Raw genomic sequence first — 17609 nt, 5'->3', positions numbered from 1 at the left:
TCCAATTAGCATGTCACTTCAGAGGACTTGCAAGGAGAATGCAACATATCGATGCAACCATACCCTTGATTGGGTTGATGCAAATGATAGGCCTCACTTTTTCTCTACTTGGATTGGGGCTTTTACGATCTCATGTATCCCACTTTAGGTCATAGGACTATGATGAGCTTCAAAAAATGAGGATACCTTAGTTTTTTCCGTTCACTCTAGGGGCAAGTTTTCTAGGTCTAGAGATGAGGCCTCAATTTTTCTCTACTTGGCTTGGAAGTGTCCTTATAGTATTCGTAGTGGGACCCTTAGGAGTAGGAGTGGGTTGATGCAGGAAACTAAGAGAAGTGACCCTCCTTCATTTGCTACATGGTCAGTATTGCCAATAAATTTCATGTCAACTTAGAGCTAGAATCCCACCAAAGCTCCTCATTGGAAGAATTTCTAGATTTTTGCTGACCTACAAAAATACTTTTAGAAGATACTCTAGAAATCCATCAAGAATAGAAAATTCCATATTTTATTTTGTCTTTCTATTTACTAAGGGATTGCAAACCAATGGAGGTCCATGTTTGGGGTAGCCTCTACTTGCCTTCATTGCCTTTCTACTAAGGAGTGTATTTGGCATAGTTTATGCGATTGTAGACAAGCAAGGATCATCTAGAAGGGTTTGCTAGTCTTTTGAACACTTTTATTTCTTCTCCCTTCTTCATGACCTAGGGTTTGGTGTCTTGGCTCTCTCTTTTAGGGCCTTGGGTCATTTATGAAAATCATGGCTTTTATTGGGTTCTTTTTGTTCAATGGCATCTACTTGAGTCATGCTCTCTAGATGATGTTCTTGGCTTGCCTTACAGGCCTACATACCATGGTGTAAATTCTTTGGGAGATTCTGGTGAGCATTTCAGCATTGATTATTTGGAGATCCAGATGCATAGAGGCTTTACATGGCTCCCAAGTCCACCCTTCACACACATTGGCTAGTATTTGGATAAGTATCATACACACTTTGATGGCCATTTGGGTCTTCTTAGGTAGCTTCTACTAACAAAACAATTTTCCTCAAGGAGTACAGTGGCTCCCCAGTCTTCTCAGAGTACATCATAAGGTTGAGGTAGCACTTTTAGCCTCAACCTTGGTGCTTTTATACCTCTCTTTGATGAACATGCTTTTTGTTCATGCTTGCATGATGTATTTTTGCCATGGGCTTCACTCTTGGTCTCTCTTTTATGCTTAATATAAGTCTTTTCAACAAAGAAAAAATCAAGTGATTCTTAGCATGCTTAAGATGACTTATAATGCCATATTTGAATGAACAAAAGGCAAACCATGTTGAGGACCTTAACACGTTTACTAGCATGCATTGTTTGAGAGAGAGAACACAACATCTTTGGCTATGACCATATAATAAAGAAGAAGATAAACAAATATTGAAAGTCATAATCTTGTGTCATGCTGTGTTCCAAGTGTTTCCTCTTTCCATTGTTAGGCTTTCTGGAGCCACCATAAGGAAATATGTAGTTGCTCTCCAGTCCTTTATCAAAGAGGGCATTGAACCCAAATCTATTTCCTTAGCTGCAATAAGTTGAATAGGTTGAGATTTTAATAAGTGTCAATTTAATGCATGACAAACGTGGGCATTGGGATGATTTGAAAAGCTTTTGTCACTTAGAAGCAAGAATAATTTTTAGAACATAGAAAATCAAACACTAAAATCCATGTGAAAAAACCATTTGATAGAGCAAAAAAGATAGAATAGACCCACCCATAGATCTTAATAAAGATCAATGATTTCCATTGAGCGAATGGCTTCATGAGAGCTCATAGAAAATTGGGGCTCATCTACCTAGTGACTATCCATTGCAACACCATAATTGCCCTCATCATCATCTCATCGCCCTTATTTATGTGTCAAAAGCCATTAATGAAGACTTTACTTCCTCAATAGCTTTCGAGATTGCTTTGACAACATTGTTGTACTATATGGTTCTTGTAATTGAATTTTCCATATTTAGGACTATAATTGCAAATGATACTAACAAAAGAGCTATTTTCAATCAAAAAATGACTTGCAAAATGGTCCTTAGGAGTAGTTTTCAAGAATGTGTATGTGGTGGAAGGGCATGAGAACATTCTTGGAAATTTTGAATTAGGAATGGTTGACCAAGTATATTGTGATATTATGATCAAGAAATGATGCAAATAAAATGGAATAAACTAAACTTTCATTGATCATAAACCTTTACATGTGTGAATGAGGTAACACTACTTACATTAACAACTACCAAAAAATGTTCATAGGAACTAGTTTTATGTTCCAAAGTTTAGTTCATGACAAAGTGCTAAAAATACAGTAATACTAAGCTAGCCATAGTGAGATAAAATTCAAGAAATACATTGATAACAATCTAGCTTAAACATTGGTGACCCTATCCATCCATCATCCATGTGTCTAGAGATTGGTAGCTTAAAACATGACCACAATCCATTAGCTAATTGAATGGATCTAAACATGACATTTATGAGATGAGATAAATCTAAAGCCCATATCCATCCATGGGTCCAATTACTAAATTTAGAATATGAATGCTATCCACCAATTGAATTAATCAATTTAAGGCATCAAAATCCAACAATGGCATCTATGGGATGATCTCCAATTTAAAATTGTTTGTATGACAAATGTCATATTTCTTTGGGGGGAAATCTATCCACACAATCAAAGGCAAGAATTTCCACATTGGTTGAGAACCTTCTTGGACAATTGATTGCATTGTAGGTGATTACAAAGCTCATGGCACAATTTTGTATGATGTATAATTTATGATGTTCCCACATCCATGGACAGGTAGACAAGGAACGCAAGGAGAACTAAAAACATTTGAACAATGACAATGTAAACATAATTCCCCACAAGGCTTGGACCAATGTGATCGATCACACTCTCATGGAAGAGTGCGCTTACATTTCAAAGAACAAAGGATGTGGTCTAATCCTTGTTTGCAATATCTGCAAGTGTCTTGCAATTGTGGTTGCATCTTGGACTACTCTACATATGCTATATAAGAATTTTTATGACATGAAAGGTTTGCTCCATGATGTCCACATACAAGTGGGCATTTGTGCCTACAATTTAGGACCTTTGGGCAAGGACGTTGGCAATTTACCACTATCACTAGAGTAGAATAGTTGACAAAATCAAGGTGACCATAGATAGGAAGTTCCTTCTCCATCAATTCTCTTTAAGAACTGAAATATGTGAAACCATGGTAGAGCCTCTTGCATGGATGTCCACACGATGAACATGAGTTTGGGCATGATTTATAATAAAAGATCTTATCATGGAGTAGAATAGTTGACACGATGAAGGTGCCCATACATAGGGAGTTCCTTCTCCACCAATTCTCTTTAAGAAGGGAAATATATGAAACCATGGCAAAGTTTTCTATAGGTATGCCCACAAGAGGAACATGGGTTTGGGCACATGATTTAGTACAAAGATCTTACCATGGAATCCAAGATGATAACTACCCCCATAAGGGAGTTGAAACCCATAGGGCATATTGCACCCACCACCTTTTACTTCTTTGAGGTGTTCATATCTAGAGATAGATGTTGTAATCCCATGATGAATTTGATAGAAGAAACATAGCTCTTGATAATAAGAGGTGGACTAGCTTTTCTGTGACATATTTACAAAGATTGTTCCTCTGAGATAAAAATTCCAAATATAAATAAACATATGGTGGTTCTAGAAAGTGCTACACATACATGATTAGAATTGTTGAAAAATCCTACATGTCTACCCCATCTTTTCCAATGATTTTATTGCTCACTCAACGCTAATGAAAGAATTATAGTATTAACTCTTTTCCCTTGATAATCATCTAAACTAGCCACTCTAATCATCCAAGCTAGCTACTCTTAAATTTTTTGGAGCTTCATAACCATAAGAGCATCAATCACTCAAGTTGGTTGATGTAAATTTATGTTTGAAATTGTGAAGAAAATTTTCTCTCTCTCTAAGCTAGCCCCTGTACATTGTCAACATTGTGATGTCTTAAACACCATAAGGTGCTTGCTTTAGAAGGTAACCACATATATCCTTTACTAAATTCACCTTAGCTAGCTAGATTAAAGTTTCTTTGTGCATTATTTTTTATGTCCTTCATCTACTTTGTGATCAAAGAAAAACATGCCTTTATGGACATTATATACCTTTGATACTCCAAAGCTTTCATGGAGAGATGACCTTTCTCTACCTTTGTGCCTACAAAATTATATGCTCCATTTTATTCATAATCAATTGCTCAAAAAGGGACAAGTCTAGTTCATGTTTATATAGAGCTTATACATAGCTGCTAAGGGGCCGAGTCGCAAATGATCTCCAATTAGTATCATATTCTTTGTGAGATCATTCAAGTAGGAAATAAATCAACTTTCCAACATTTCAACACCTTATTCCACTATGGTAATCCATGGGTGCAATGTGGCAAGTATAGCATGGCATCTTGAAACCATTGATGCTATCGTTCCCACTACGTTAGCCTTTTGCATAGTGAAAATACTCATCCACCTTTGTAGGGGACTCATCTACCTTTGTACTTGCAAAATACATGCTTGATTTTACTATGACCAAGTGCTAAACAAGGGACAAGTTAGTTTTTGCCTGATAGAGAAATGAATATAAAACTACTTAAGGGTGAAGTTGCAAGTGATCTTTGATCATTATCATATGCTTTGTGAAAGAATTTAAATAGCCAAGGACTTGACTTTCCAAGAATTTAACACCTTCTTTCACTATAATAACCTATGTTGAATGTAGCAAGTACATCATAGAATCTTGTTACCATTGATGTTCTCATTCCCACAAAATTGGCCTTTTGTATAGTGAAGCATACCTAGCTTCATTGTCCACCTCTTTCCTTCTCTACATGTGGATCACAACTTTGAATTGGTTCTAATTTCAGCAAGCCAATACTTATGCAAATTTCATTGCACATCACTACCTAGAATTCAATGATCAACTCAAATGGCATTTCTATAGCATCCTCATTTCTATCCTTTTTCTCATTGATCCATTTATTAGGAGCTTCGAGAAAAGTAAAGGCACAACCGTGAAAAATGCACAACGTATAAGGAAACATAGAATACTCATCAAGTACTACACACATCTTAAACATGATTGGTGCAACAATACTGAGATCATTCGATTGCCATAGAATGTGATATGAAATGGCCCCCTCCTAGATTATCGTTGGTATGAAACTAGATTTGTAGTGACATCCTTTCAATAATTTTATGTCTTACTATGCATAGGAAGCTCTTGAACAAAATGTATCTATCTATTTCAAATAGTGAACCAAATGGAATCACGGAGTGTACCCTAAAACTACAAGGTACAACAAACATGTTGAACTTTTTACCACTATTATATGAAGATGATATTTTGTATTATGAGTATGGTAAATATATTTTACTATAATTTTATAATTGCTCTTATAACCTTAAAATTTTGAGCCAATCATTGCTTTCAATCCTCCCAGTGATCTTGGAAAGTTTGTGCAATATAGATAGTTCTCTATCTAATCTCCAAGCTGACAACTCCCATATATAGCACTAGCCTAATACAATGATGTAAATAAGAAGATGTTATTGGCAATCTAGATTAGATATCAATAGATAACCATCATAATTTTCAATAACTATGAGTATATCCATCTAGTAATGATAAAAAAGATGCCTACAACACCAACAGTGGGTATAGATGAAGAATATCTATATACCATTTTCACAAGGTTACCATGCCAATTATAGTCTTGTAATGGACACAAGAAGAAAAAGTATGATGTCTGTCATGCATGCAATAGATGAGAAAAAATACCTCCCTTCTTTGTCCCTTTCAAAATATGTGTGTATTTGCATGATTATTAGCATGCTCACTTATTTACCTCTACAAAGTACCATAACTAGCAAAGTAAAGGCAAAAAATAAAAGATGTGATATAAGATATATAGAAATTGGTGGTGTGTTTTCAACAAAAAAAATCTTAATATGCTAAGAAAAAACAAATTTGACAAGCTTGTACTACAATGCCAATTATATCAAGGAGCTCCACCCACCTGCATCCAACCACACAAGAGTCATGTTAAAACAAAGAACCTACTATTGAAGGATTACCTTCCATGCAAAGCCTTGCTTGTTATTCCATAACATAACAATAAATAATAATAATTTTTACGAACTAACATTACACACCAAAACAAAGGACCACTAAAAGCTTCACTTAGAGAGGTCAAACTTGAACTTTCCATCTTGTTTTTGGTGTTGTTGGGTCTATTAGACCAGATTTTTATATTGCCTTCAACTCAAACTATATATTAAATCTGAATATTCAAAGAGCCCTCTGAAATATTCCACACTATTAACTTCATGAATTTTCAGCCTAGAATGTCTCTATGCACAATTGCCTTTGTGCACTTTTTTTTGTAGTTAAATCATGCCTACAAAATGTAATAGATTTAACTGGTGGCAAGCTTAGATTTTCTAGAATGTTGTAGAAAAGCCCCCATGCTTCCTTGGTTCTTGGACTACTATGTATCTCCTAACTATCCTTGTTGTGCCGTGGACAATCATTGTGGGCTTTAGATTTGAAGGCTACACCAACCTAACTAGCTTTGTACATCAAATCAACTCTTTTTGGTCTATTTGCAAAGTGCTATCAATGTCGCCCTCCTACAATAACTCCATCACAAATTTTAATGCATCCAGCACCTACTGTGCCTAAGGGAGAAGCTTAAATTTGGCATTTTGTCAGAGGGAACTTCGAAGATGATTGATTTGGAGGGCGCTATCCTGAACTTGCAAAACTGCAAACACTTCTGTGCATGATAGTTACTCAAAATTTTGTCCTACACCATGCCTTTTCGCCTAAATTGCCAAAAAGTTCCCAAAATACTGTGATCGTTTGCCTAGGTCCACTCAAAATTGTGACTTCTCACCCAAAACTGACTACTCAAAACTGTGATCGTTTGCCTAGGCCGCTCGCCAAAAAAATTGTGACTTCTCACCCAAAATTGACTATTCGTCTAGGCGCGCTCAAAATTGTGACTTATCACCCAAAACTGACTACTGTGATCGTTCGCCTACGTCTGCTCAAAATTGTGACTTCTCACCAAAATTGACTATTCGCCTAGGCCCGCTCACCAAAAAAATTTCCCTGGCTAGCAACAAGAAAAGGTGACACCACATAAGCTACACTACAATGAATGGACTTCTATAGTGAATACACAAGCAAATAGCCCTGAGGCAACATCCTACACCAATAGGTGACCAGTCGTGAGAAGTGGAACACCATCAATGTCAAGCAGGACGCACTCCTCACAGGAAACAGATTGCTCCATCGTCAAAAGTTCGAGAATGAAGATAGAGATTTTGAAGAAATCTCTGAAAATTTTGAGGAATCTTATCCTCCACAAGGCTAGTTATCAACTTGACGTATGGCATCTTTCCCAACCACAAGAGGGTGTGGTCAAATTTTTGACAAGAGACATTATTTGCCACATACTATCTACCACCTCACCTTCCACATCAACAAGCCACATCATCTTATTTAGTATTGAATGGAGACCATACTTGTACTTCAAGACACGTGGGAGTATCTAGATGGATCTACACCTAGGCCATATGATGGCCCCACAACAGATCCTGCCATTGCTTGAGCATAGGCAGAATGGGACAAGAAAGACAAGTATGCATATCATTTGATCAAGCAGAATATTTAAGATGTCATGCTTAGACACCTCAACATGGCCTAGACACCCAAGGAATCATGGGATATGCTCTCAACTCTTTATGAGTCCACGAATACTTTCAAAATTTTGACACTTAAAAGCAAATCAATCAAAATTTCCACAAGAAGGAATCTAGTCATGCTTATATACTCAGGATCAAAGACTAACAATCAACTTGCAACAATAGGAGAGACTATGAAGCCTACAACAATCAACTTGCAACAATAGGAGAGACTCTGAAGCCATCTGAACTTGTATCCACATGTCATTTTCAACCGTATTGCATGGCTACCATTTGTTGTTCATCGTACCTTGCAGAAACTTCGAGTGACCCCTCTTGCAACAATAGGAGAGACTCTGAAGCCATCTGAACTTGTATCCACATGTCATTTTCAACCGTATTGCATGGCTACCATTTGTTGTTCATCGTACCTTGCAGAAACTTCGAGTGACCCCTTCATTTCTTTGGGTTATTCCACCTCCATTTCCATGGCGTGCATTTTTTTCTCAATACTGGTCTCTTCCAACTTCCACTCAACCTCTTTTCTCTCTTATGCTTCTCTTTCCTCCACTCTTCCTATATCTTGCCCCTTGCTTCTTCATTGTAATGAGGGATTTGTCCACATGCATCTTCTCACCGATCAATGTCGGCTTTCCAGGTTGTCAATTTTCCAATCAATATCAAACAGAGTTTTTTGAGGTGTGTAAGAACCTCAAGTGTAGCCTTAAGTGGTGTCCCAACAAGGTAATTGGCCATAGCCTGTTCAAGAGCTTGCTTTCCCCATGTGTCTTCTACGCAGCCCCCTATCGTCATGGTGGACACAATCTTAAATACGTAGTCCTTTAGTTTCATGTTCTTCTACCAAAGGACCCTGTCTTATCCTCTACAACTTGTTCAATTACAATGAAAGAGAAGATACAAACACATCACTTTAGCTTGCTCACTAACAAATATCTTGGAAAATCCATCCACATAAATAACTGATTAACACTCACAAGAACCTCATAGAATAAACACTTTCATATCAGAAGCATTTGAAAGGTGCGATTGGGAGGATAAGACGAAGTAAAGAGCTTCTCAAATAAGAGAGCAGGAAAAGACGTATTATTTTAAAATGCATACCAAAGTAGTAAAGAGCAACGATGACTTGAATGAGAAATAAATGAAGCATATGCCACAATCTTTGCCACAGCTCTACGTTGAGGGCTAACGACCCATTAGATTTCTGCAAGCTCCCTCTAGCCATTCAGTTTGAATGATTTTCCTTCGAGCTTGCTCAATTTAAGAGTAACAAAGCATACACAATAAGGATTGGTATATTACGCACAGAAGTTGTAAACAAAACAGTGATGGCTTCGGCGTTCTGCATTCCAAAGAGTTGAAGAGACTTTTAACAGTTCTCAGAAAGGAAACTCTGCCTCTGCACTCCAATACATGATAGAATGCAGTTGGAATGCAATCCAGCTTATATACGAAGCTACTTTTTCTTTTCCATAAAAAGAGAAGCTACTATTTTTAGTCATCATACAGGTGTAATGACAAGAGCGAAGTTCCTGCCAGGTTATCTACTGAAGCTCTGAATGATCATTAATACAAGAGCCATATCCACAAAACCTGTGCCAGTATGTCGACAATCCAGGATGAACATCAAAAGCAAAGTTTCACTGCAATATGCTTGTTCAAGTATTCCAGACTGTGCTAGAGCACTATCTCTTTGCAAGGAGAACAAGCGCAACAACTGACACAGACATCAGTAGCTTAAACCTGGAGCTGCCCCAAAAACTTTTCACACCTTTTGGTCCAGTGTCATTATGTTCCTTAAGCCATAGCTGAGCTCGAAGTTCTTTAATCTCTTTTTCCTTTCTTTCAGCAATCTGCAGAGCCACACTACATATTACATTGAAGGAATATCATATGGAAGCAAACCTTCAATGAGTCTTGTTTTAAAAAAGTAAGCCCATCAGGTAAAGCCTCCATGAACAGAGCAAGAAACTAGACAAGGAAGAACTTGCACCACTACTTCCAATTATACCCTGTGAAAAATATTCCTGCATCTCAGGTCTGAAAGAATACGTAGGGGAGGGGGAGTATGAGGAGTAGGAGTAGGATGGAGAGGAGGAGGATTCTCCAGAATTCTCTAGAGATGGATGTTAGTGGCGAAGAATTCAAGCATGTGGCATCTCATAGTGGATGTTGATTCTACAGGGCATCCGCTTGTAAGTCGTCTAACGGCAGAACTCCGTAGACTCAACAAAGTAACGAACATGGAACTGGCTAACATTGGCATTCAAGAGAGAGAAAGAGGGGAGAGTTACCGAAGAGAGCACATCCAGAAAACTTCAATGTAATTGCTTGCTTAGCATAGCTAAAGATGGCAAGAACAGTCCTCAAGCCCCAACCAACCTGGTGGCTTGTGCATCAAGCCTGCATCAATGTTGAGTGCTGAGCTGCTAATTATCCCCTGATGAAGGATAAGTTAGGTAGTTATCCCCTCCATTTGGTGAGTGATGAGCTGGCAATTATCCCCTGATGGAGATAATATAGGTAAAATATGACACTTTTACCATACATTGGAACTATCTGGATCTGAGTACGATAGAAGATGTTCAAGCTTCAACACTTGGGAAGAAGGGGGAAAGAACATAAAACAGATTACCCTGAAGTTAACCTTGCATGGTCAGAATTATCACATTATGATATTGCTATTCTTTCTACTCCAAACATCTATTAAATCATGTAAAAAACACATTACAAAGGAGTCGGCTATCCATGAGGCCCTGAAAAGGCCACCTGTCCTATCACAGGCAAGGTGGCACCATACATCACGTATCATACGTACAGCACGAGTGTTGGTACATTGCATGGTATGTAAGTTATGCCAGCTTTGTAAATTATGATGTTTTCCCTCAAAAAAAGAGGGAGGGTAGGAAAGAGAGAGAGAGAGAGAGAGAGAGAGAGAGAGAGAGAGAGTTTATTAAAGTTTTTGGAAGACCAATGGGTCTGTGAGACTGTGAGAAACCTGATACAAGCTAGCTGGAGAGGTGGAGCTACTAATCGAGCATCCACACCCATGCATCAGTTAAGGACTGAGGGTCCATCTCACAATCAACAAACAAGTAGATTCTTACCATAGTTGGCTATTGATATACATACATCATACATGGAACTAAATAATACACAAAGAGAATCAAATGAAACTGAAAGCTCAAAGTTGAAACTAATTACTAGATCGAGATTGTAGAGCATACTAAAGCTACAAGCCAGGAGAAATTTTGGAAAACAGGCAGGCAAGGAAGCAAGAAGGGGAAGGGAGGCCTCATGGAGGAGTTACGAGTAAGAACGCTAGACATGGAGATAGGTGGGTTGAAGGGGAGCAAAAAATGTTTGCAGGTAGAAGTCAGACCAATAACAGAGAGAGTAGGCGCTGGTGCAACATAGGGGAGCCACGTATATGGTCCCTCTCTTCAAGGCCAACAAAGTCTAATAACCTTGGGCCTCTTCAGAAGTTATGAACTTTTGTTATGAGCATTGGTTTCAGCGCCCACAAGGAGGAGCAATATTTGAAGAATACCTTAGTCTATCCGAAGCAGGAAGACATATGGTTTATCAAGTGAGATTTCTAGTCACGAGAATCTAGCACAAGCTTTCTTTACATTCAGAGTACCATCAAGAACCTGTCAACAGCTACATCACCTGATTGGCTAAGGTCTAAAAGTTTGAGTGTTGAGGTCAGGGATTAAATGTCATACCCTTTGAAGCTTTCGGGTCTGAGTTCGAGCTTCTTGTAGCCAAAACTCCAGCTTTATGACCCTTTTCTTCAATTCTTGATCAGCCGTCCGCTGTTTCTCCATCTGTTATTAAAGTAAAGCAATGGGCAAAGACTGCATGAATGCAATTTAATGCAAGCTCCCAACAAAAAGAAAACACAAAATACACCACCCATTAACTGCATTTGTGGTGCTTATCAATGTCAGCAACTACTATTCCAGTAAGATATGCTGTGCTCATTGATGTCAATAGTCATTAATAACTCTTCCAGTGAGATAATCTGTAGAAAGTTGATACCTGTACTTCAAGTTCTTGAGTTTTTAACTTGAGTTGACCTGATAATAGCTTCAACTCTTCCCTCAATCGATCTATCTCCTCATCTTTCACACGCAAATGCTTTGCCAGCTGCTCAGCATTTTTTGCAGACACTTCTTCTAATACCTTTCTCATTTCAGAATCTTTGCTTGTAGTTGCCTTTACAACTGCCAGCTTAATCTCTGCTTCCAATCTCTCCACATCGTCTTTCAACTGCTTCTGAGTGCTTTCTCTAATTTTTAACTCATGTTGTAGTTCAACAAGTTGATGGCCAAGCTTTGTTGCACGGCCCTCATGCTCTTGCAATACCTCATTTTTCTTCTCTATTTCCTTGAGTAAAGTTTTGCACTGATATTGAGCTGTAGCTGCAGATACAGCACTAGCCTCTGCAGCCCCTTGAGCTGATACCAACTTTGTTCTTACATCCACGAGCTCTCTCAAATACTGCAAATCAGAAACACAAAAGCACATCGTGACCTTTACCTTAGTCATTACACCCCATTAAAGCAAGGTCAACAACACATGGTTTCCCTATGATCTCAAAATCCCCTGCATGCAAGGGGAACTGAACTGATCCGAGGCAAATGCAAGGCACAAGCCTTGAATGCAGCAGCCACCAAATGAAGATATTTCCAGCGTGTGGAGATCTGAAAAATCTTCTGCATCTTCCAATACCCAAATGCAGATTATTATCGAAAGAGCGCAAGAGATATGGGGGGTGTAGATGGATCGCATAATACTAGTTGCTGAAATACAAATTTTTGTATGCTACGTGAAAGGGGGACAAGAAGGGATTTAGGGAACAGAAGATGTATGTGGTTCACGTGAGCACTTCGAGATGAATGCTTGCGAACATACAAGTGAGTAACAGTTGTTGACTTTAACCTCCGGAAGAACAAGGACAAGATTGATGTGAGGTGTTGGATTTTTGAATTTGTGGGCCACCACGACAGTTCTACAATGTTAAAAATTACGAAAACCTTCAATAGATGACCCATGGATATAAAACAAACACAACAGGCTGCAGAAACCTAGCAGGGAATTGGGTATAACTATCAGCCTATGCAAGGGTGCTTTTGCAGAGCTTCCTGCAACAAACTGATACGGAGACAATGCAAAACCCTGTTTCGCTTCAAGAGAAGAGACGCACGCATGAACCATGCTTATTTCAGGTCAATCATACACTGGCATGGCGTTCGCGACTTGCATTTTCTACGTTCAGGCCGTCCACTTAAAAAGTCTGCCGTTTTACTGTACAGCAGCGGTGACGTTCGTTTTCGAAATGTGACCAGCCGTATGATAAGAGGAATACCTGCTCCGCAACTGAGGCTGTGGATATCGCCTGAGAGTTTCTTTCCTCGAAACTTTTCTGCAACAGCTCCAGTTCCTTCTCCAAGGTCATTGCCTTCGCTTCTGCAGCCTATGGCAAGAAACAGAAAATTCCTGCTGAGAATAGACTTTTAGCCACCGCGTGGGACAAGGAACACGCCATTACTTGTAACTGTAGCAGCACTCTTGTCCTCAAACGCCGTCAGCAAATTACCTGCTTTCGGGCGGTTTCCTGTTCAAGCGTGGATTCCTGAGCGGCCATGCGGCCGCGAACATCCCGCAATTCAGAAGCCATGGAGCCAACCTCGCTCGCGATTCGCCTAAGATTCTGCTTCTTTTCATAGAGGTCTCTAAGAAGAGCATTAGATTCCACGGAGGTGCCTCTTTCAAGCGTCGACATGTTGGAACAAAGGGCGGCAAAAACGCGAGGCCTGTAAGCAAACAGTTACTGCGGGAATTTCCCCAGTCGCGGATGAGACCGTGCAGGCAACGGCTCGCGAAATGCAATCATATCCGGAGCGTTTTCGTCTCACAATAAAGTCGGTGAACGCGAGCAGCGCGGACACCGGCCGACACGAGAAGAGGAAGCTATGTGCCGATGGAAATGCGAAACCTTGAGAAAAGCGTTGCAAGCCAGAAACTGTGAGAGAGGAGACAGCAAGTGCATGCAGTGGCGAAGGCAAGGCTAGTCAAAGAAGCGAGGCGAACTCGCGGAGAAGGCAAAGAAGCAGGGAGGCTTCCATCGCCTGGAAGGCGGGCAGGGAGGATGAAAGGAAGGCAGCCTGGTTTGCTGAGTGGCGGCCATAGCCATAGCAGAGGCAAGCAGACAAGGAGCGCTAAAGAGAGACAGAGAGACAGAGGACGAGGAGGCAAGGACAAGCTTTAACCGCGATTAGTACTAATGCTTATCACTGACCACGTTTAAACTTGATCAGTCCTTTCGTCCCTCGTGGACACGAGTTTTGCATTTTGAGCACCTTGCAACGCCCTTCTCTTGCTTCAAGAGAGAGACACACGCCTCACCCGGCGCATGAACAAAATTTCCTCCGATTGTTCGGTGTTATCGGCTGGCTGAGGCTGATGTGGCAATCGGAAGCTCAATCAATGCTTGATGGTTGCAAACCGAGTGCATAATCCAATAAGGTCTGCAAGTCGTCCGTTATCCAACTGACTGACAAAATGCTATCTCGAACAGGCATGTGCCCGATCTATCTAACCTCACTCTCTAGAACATCCTCAAATGCCCCTAACATCCTTAATCTCAACTGCCACTAACATCCTCTACATGAATACCATTTTTCACAAACATATTCACACTAAGACCCACCCTCCACTAATCGTATTGCTTACTTAGAGTGCCTTCCACCAACACCCACACATCCACCCTTTCAAAAGGATTTCACATCAGCATCACCCATCCTCTGTAATACTGTAATGACCGCCCCACAATGATATTTCCACAATGGCCTCACTTGAAGAGCCGGCCTCAGTCTCACAAAACCCCTTTTATAAATGTTTTTTCCCTCCCATCAAGTGCACTAATCCGTACTAGCCAACTACAAGCCCTTTGCAAAGAATCATGTTTCATTCTTGTTAACTGTGTATCCGCAAACATATACCCATCTCCAGGTGCATGCCATCCATGAATGCCAATGTACAAAATGTATTATCCATCAAGGTACAAGAGCAATACAAATGCATTATTCATCATGTATACAAGAGCATCGCAATGTTCCACCTTGAGAGGCTAGCTCAACCCATAGCCTAATGGGATTTGTCTATGCACAATACTAATGCATTATTCATCATATGTGAGGGCATGGTCCCACTTGAGAGGAGAAGCTCCCAATCCCCCGCGCCCAAGGAAATTCAAATCCCCTCGAGAGAGTGAAAAATGGCATTAAAAGTAGCAATTTTGATGTACAAAGATTCGATAATATAATAAGAATGATATACTTTATTGACATATACATTTCCATTATTTGTGCACAGAACTCCACCTTGCCTTTATGACATTAATAGTCTTTCCAAATATGTGAACAAAAACCAACTCTCAACCTTATGCTTCTTGAGAAACTAAAGAAGCATCCATTAAAACACATTCTTGCCATGCTCTAAAAGTGAACGTTTTTTGTGCAAAGGAGAAGCAAACACTAGGAAGTAGCGGAGTTTGTCAAACAATAAGGAGCATTGGACATATTGTTTCCTTTCTTTATATACAATCAAGAAAACTATATCACCAAATACAAGAAATAGTGTCTCCTTCATATACAATTTAGAAAATTGAGGTTGCTAAGTATGAGCGCTATAAAGTTTCAAATTTTATTTTACAATATTTTGATGATGGCATCAAGATATTCATCATCTACATGTATGATGCTTTATATAAATGGAAACCGTGATACATAATAATCCTTTTACTCTTGTTAACAACCATGCCTCTAAGTCTATGTCATCCTACATGCAAGAAGTAGCTATGGAATCTCTAAGTCTATGTTAACCTACATGCAAGAAGTAGCTATAGTTCATTAAGCTACATATCTCATTGCAGATTAAGTGGCAAATTATATGCCTCCAAGGCAATTTAAGTTGTGTACTTCGATAAGACAAACAAGAAGAGAAGTATGTGTGTGTTTGTGTACATACATACATACATACATACATGCATGCACACGCACGCACACGCGCGCGCGCACACACACACACACACACACACACACATGAAACATGTATAAAACACTAGTAACCATCTTTTTGTCTTTTAATATCAATATGTATCAATAATTAACACTTTTGTCATAACCCCTCTTAAAATTTAACATCTCCACACATAAAGAGAGAACAAATTCACATGCCTCATGCATTTCTTAAACATAAAATGGGACTTCCCCCATAAGCCCTCCCCTTGCCTTGAATATCAAAACCCCGTACAAAGAGGACAAAATCCATTTCACACGCCTCATGTTGCTTTCCATAAAAGTAAGTACAAAGAGGACAAAATCCATTTCACATGCCTCATGTTGCTTTCTATAAAAGTAATCAAATACCCACATTAGGTGCACACACTCTTGTCATCACTCATATGCAATGAAGGAGTAATGAACGTATAGAAAGCAGTAATGCTTGTTATTTAATGTGCCAAAAAAAAGGAGCTTTGGAATCACTTTGTCACCTAAACGCTCCCTAAATGTAGAATTATGAAAAGGTATCAATTTGGGCTAGAGCTTCACATGCAGCTTTGTGTTACTATGTTGATGACTCTAATTGCTTTAGCCAATACATGAGCTAGCTACAAGCAAGGATCCTTGAGCATTCACATATATTCTATCTCAATCCTCATACAAAAGGGTGTATGTTTGTGCTTTGAAAATTATAGGCTTTCAATACATAAGTGCATGAAAATTCTTATCCTCTGTCATAAAATTGAAAAACAAGTGTGTTTTCTTATGTTTTGCTAAATGTGGCAAGTAGGGAAAATAATGATTCACATTACATAAACTAAAGGCAATGCAATGCAATATTCTAATGGTATGTACGAGACACCATGTAAACTAAAGGTATGCTAAGAGTATGTACAAGACAACACATAAACAAGAAAGTGTGGGTAGTAAACAAGTGATGAAGGTGAGTGCATGAACAAAATTGAATTTTATGCAATGCTAAAATGGGGAGAGGTGGGAAGATCATGATGTTTTCTTTTATAGGTATGAAGCATTACAAGTGTCCTTTGTAAAAAATATGGAGTCAACAAAAAAAGCATGCCATAGAAAAACAAGATCAAAGTTCTATATGCCAAAGAGCAATATGGATGAGAACTCAAACTTACTAATTTTTTATAACATTTTATTGAATCTCAACATCATGAACACACAAAACAAGTAGATTAAAAGTTGGACCAAGCCCCTAGCAAGGGTGTGCCTTGACTTGGCCTCTATTGTGGATCATAACAATGGTAATACAAAAAGGAGGAGAGCCCATTAGCGTGGGCAGCTTCAACCCCTTGCCAAAGCCTTGCCTACATGCTCTTCTTGTAGACATTGCCTAGCATGTCGAGGGAAAGGCTGCTTCTTAGACAAAGTGGGCCTTGTTCTTGTTCTGTTACACTCTTTTAAAATTTCGTTATATAAAATCTTGTATTGGGTAGTATGTGCTCTCTCTCTCTCTCTCTCTCTCTCTCTCTCTCTCTCTCTCTCTCTCTCTCTCTCTCACACACACACACACACACACACACACACACACACACATAGCCCAAGCCTTCTCAGCATGGGCGAGTACTAGGCAGTGTGTATTGAGGGTGAAGCTGTGTGTCCCCAAAACCTGATTTTAACAAGCTAATTTGAAATGTTTAATTGGAGGAATATGCTAACTTCTAAGGTGAGCTATGTGCTCCCAAACCTTAGGAGGTAAGTATTCAAATT

The 17609-nt window shown here is 39.2% G+C and overlaps 1 protein-coding gene across 1 annotated transcript; it reads right to left on the bottom strand.

Moving 5' to 3' along the window:
* Window positions 1-8953: 8953 nt before the first annotated feature.
* On the bottom strand, window positions 8954-14039 carry LOC147889120 (nuclear envelope-associated protein 2-like). Its single transcript, XM_087391836.1, has 5 exons — window positions 13406-14039; window positions 13175-13282; window positions 11845-12306; window positions 11529-11630; window positions 8954-9653 (listed from the first exon to the last, which is right to left on the bottom strand). Exons 1-5 carry the CDS (start codon window positions 13589-13591, stop codon window positions 9486-9488), a joined length of 1026 nt encoding a protein of 341 aa, XP_087247962.1. The 5' UTR covers window positions 13592-14039; the 3' UTR covers window positions 8954-9485.
* Window positions 14040-17609: the final 3570 nt, after the last annotated feature.

Source organism: Dipteris shenzhenensis, chromosome 20 (assembly GCF_047967505.1).
Source record: "Dipteris shenzhenensis isolate YYH24624 ecotype China chromosome 20, Dip_SZ_1.0, whole genome shotgun sequence".
In the NCBI taxonomy this organism is placed as follows: Eukaryota; Viridiplantae; Streptophyta; class Polypodiopsida; order Gleicheniales; family Dipteridaceae; genus Dipteris; species Dipteris shenzhenensis.
This window is presented reverse-complemented; position numbering and strand designations above follow the sequence as displayed.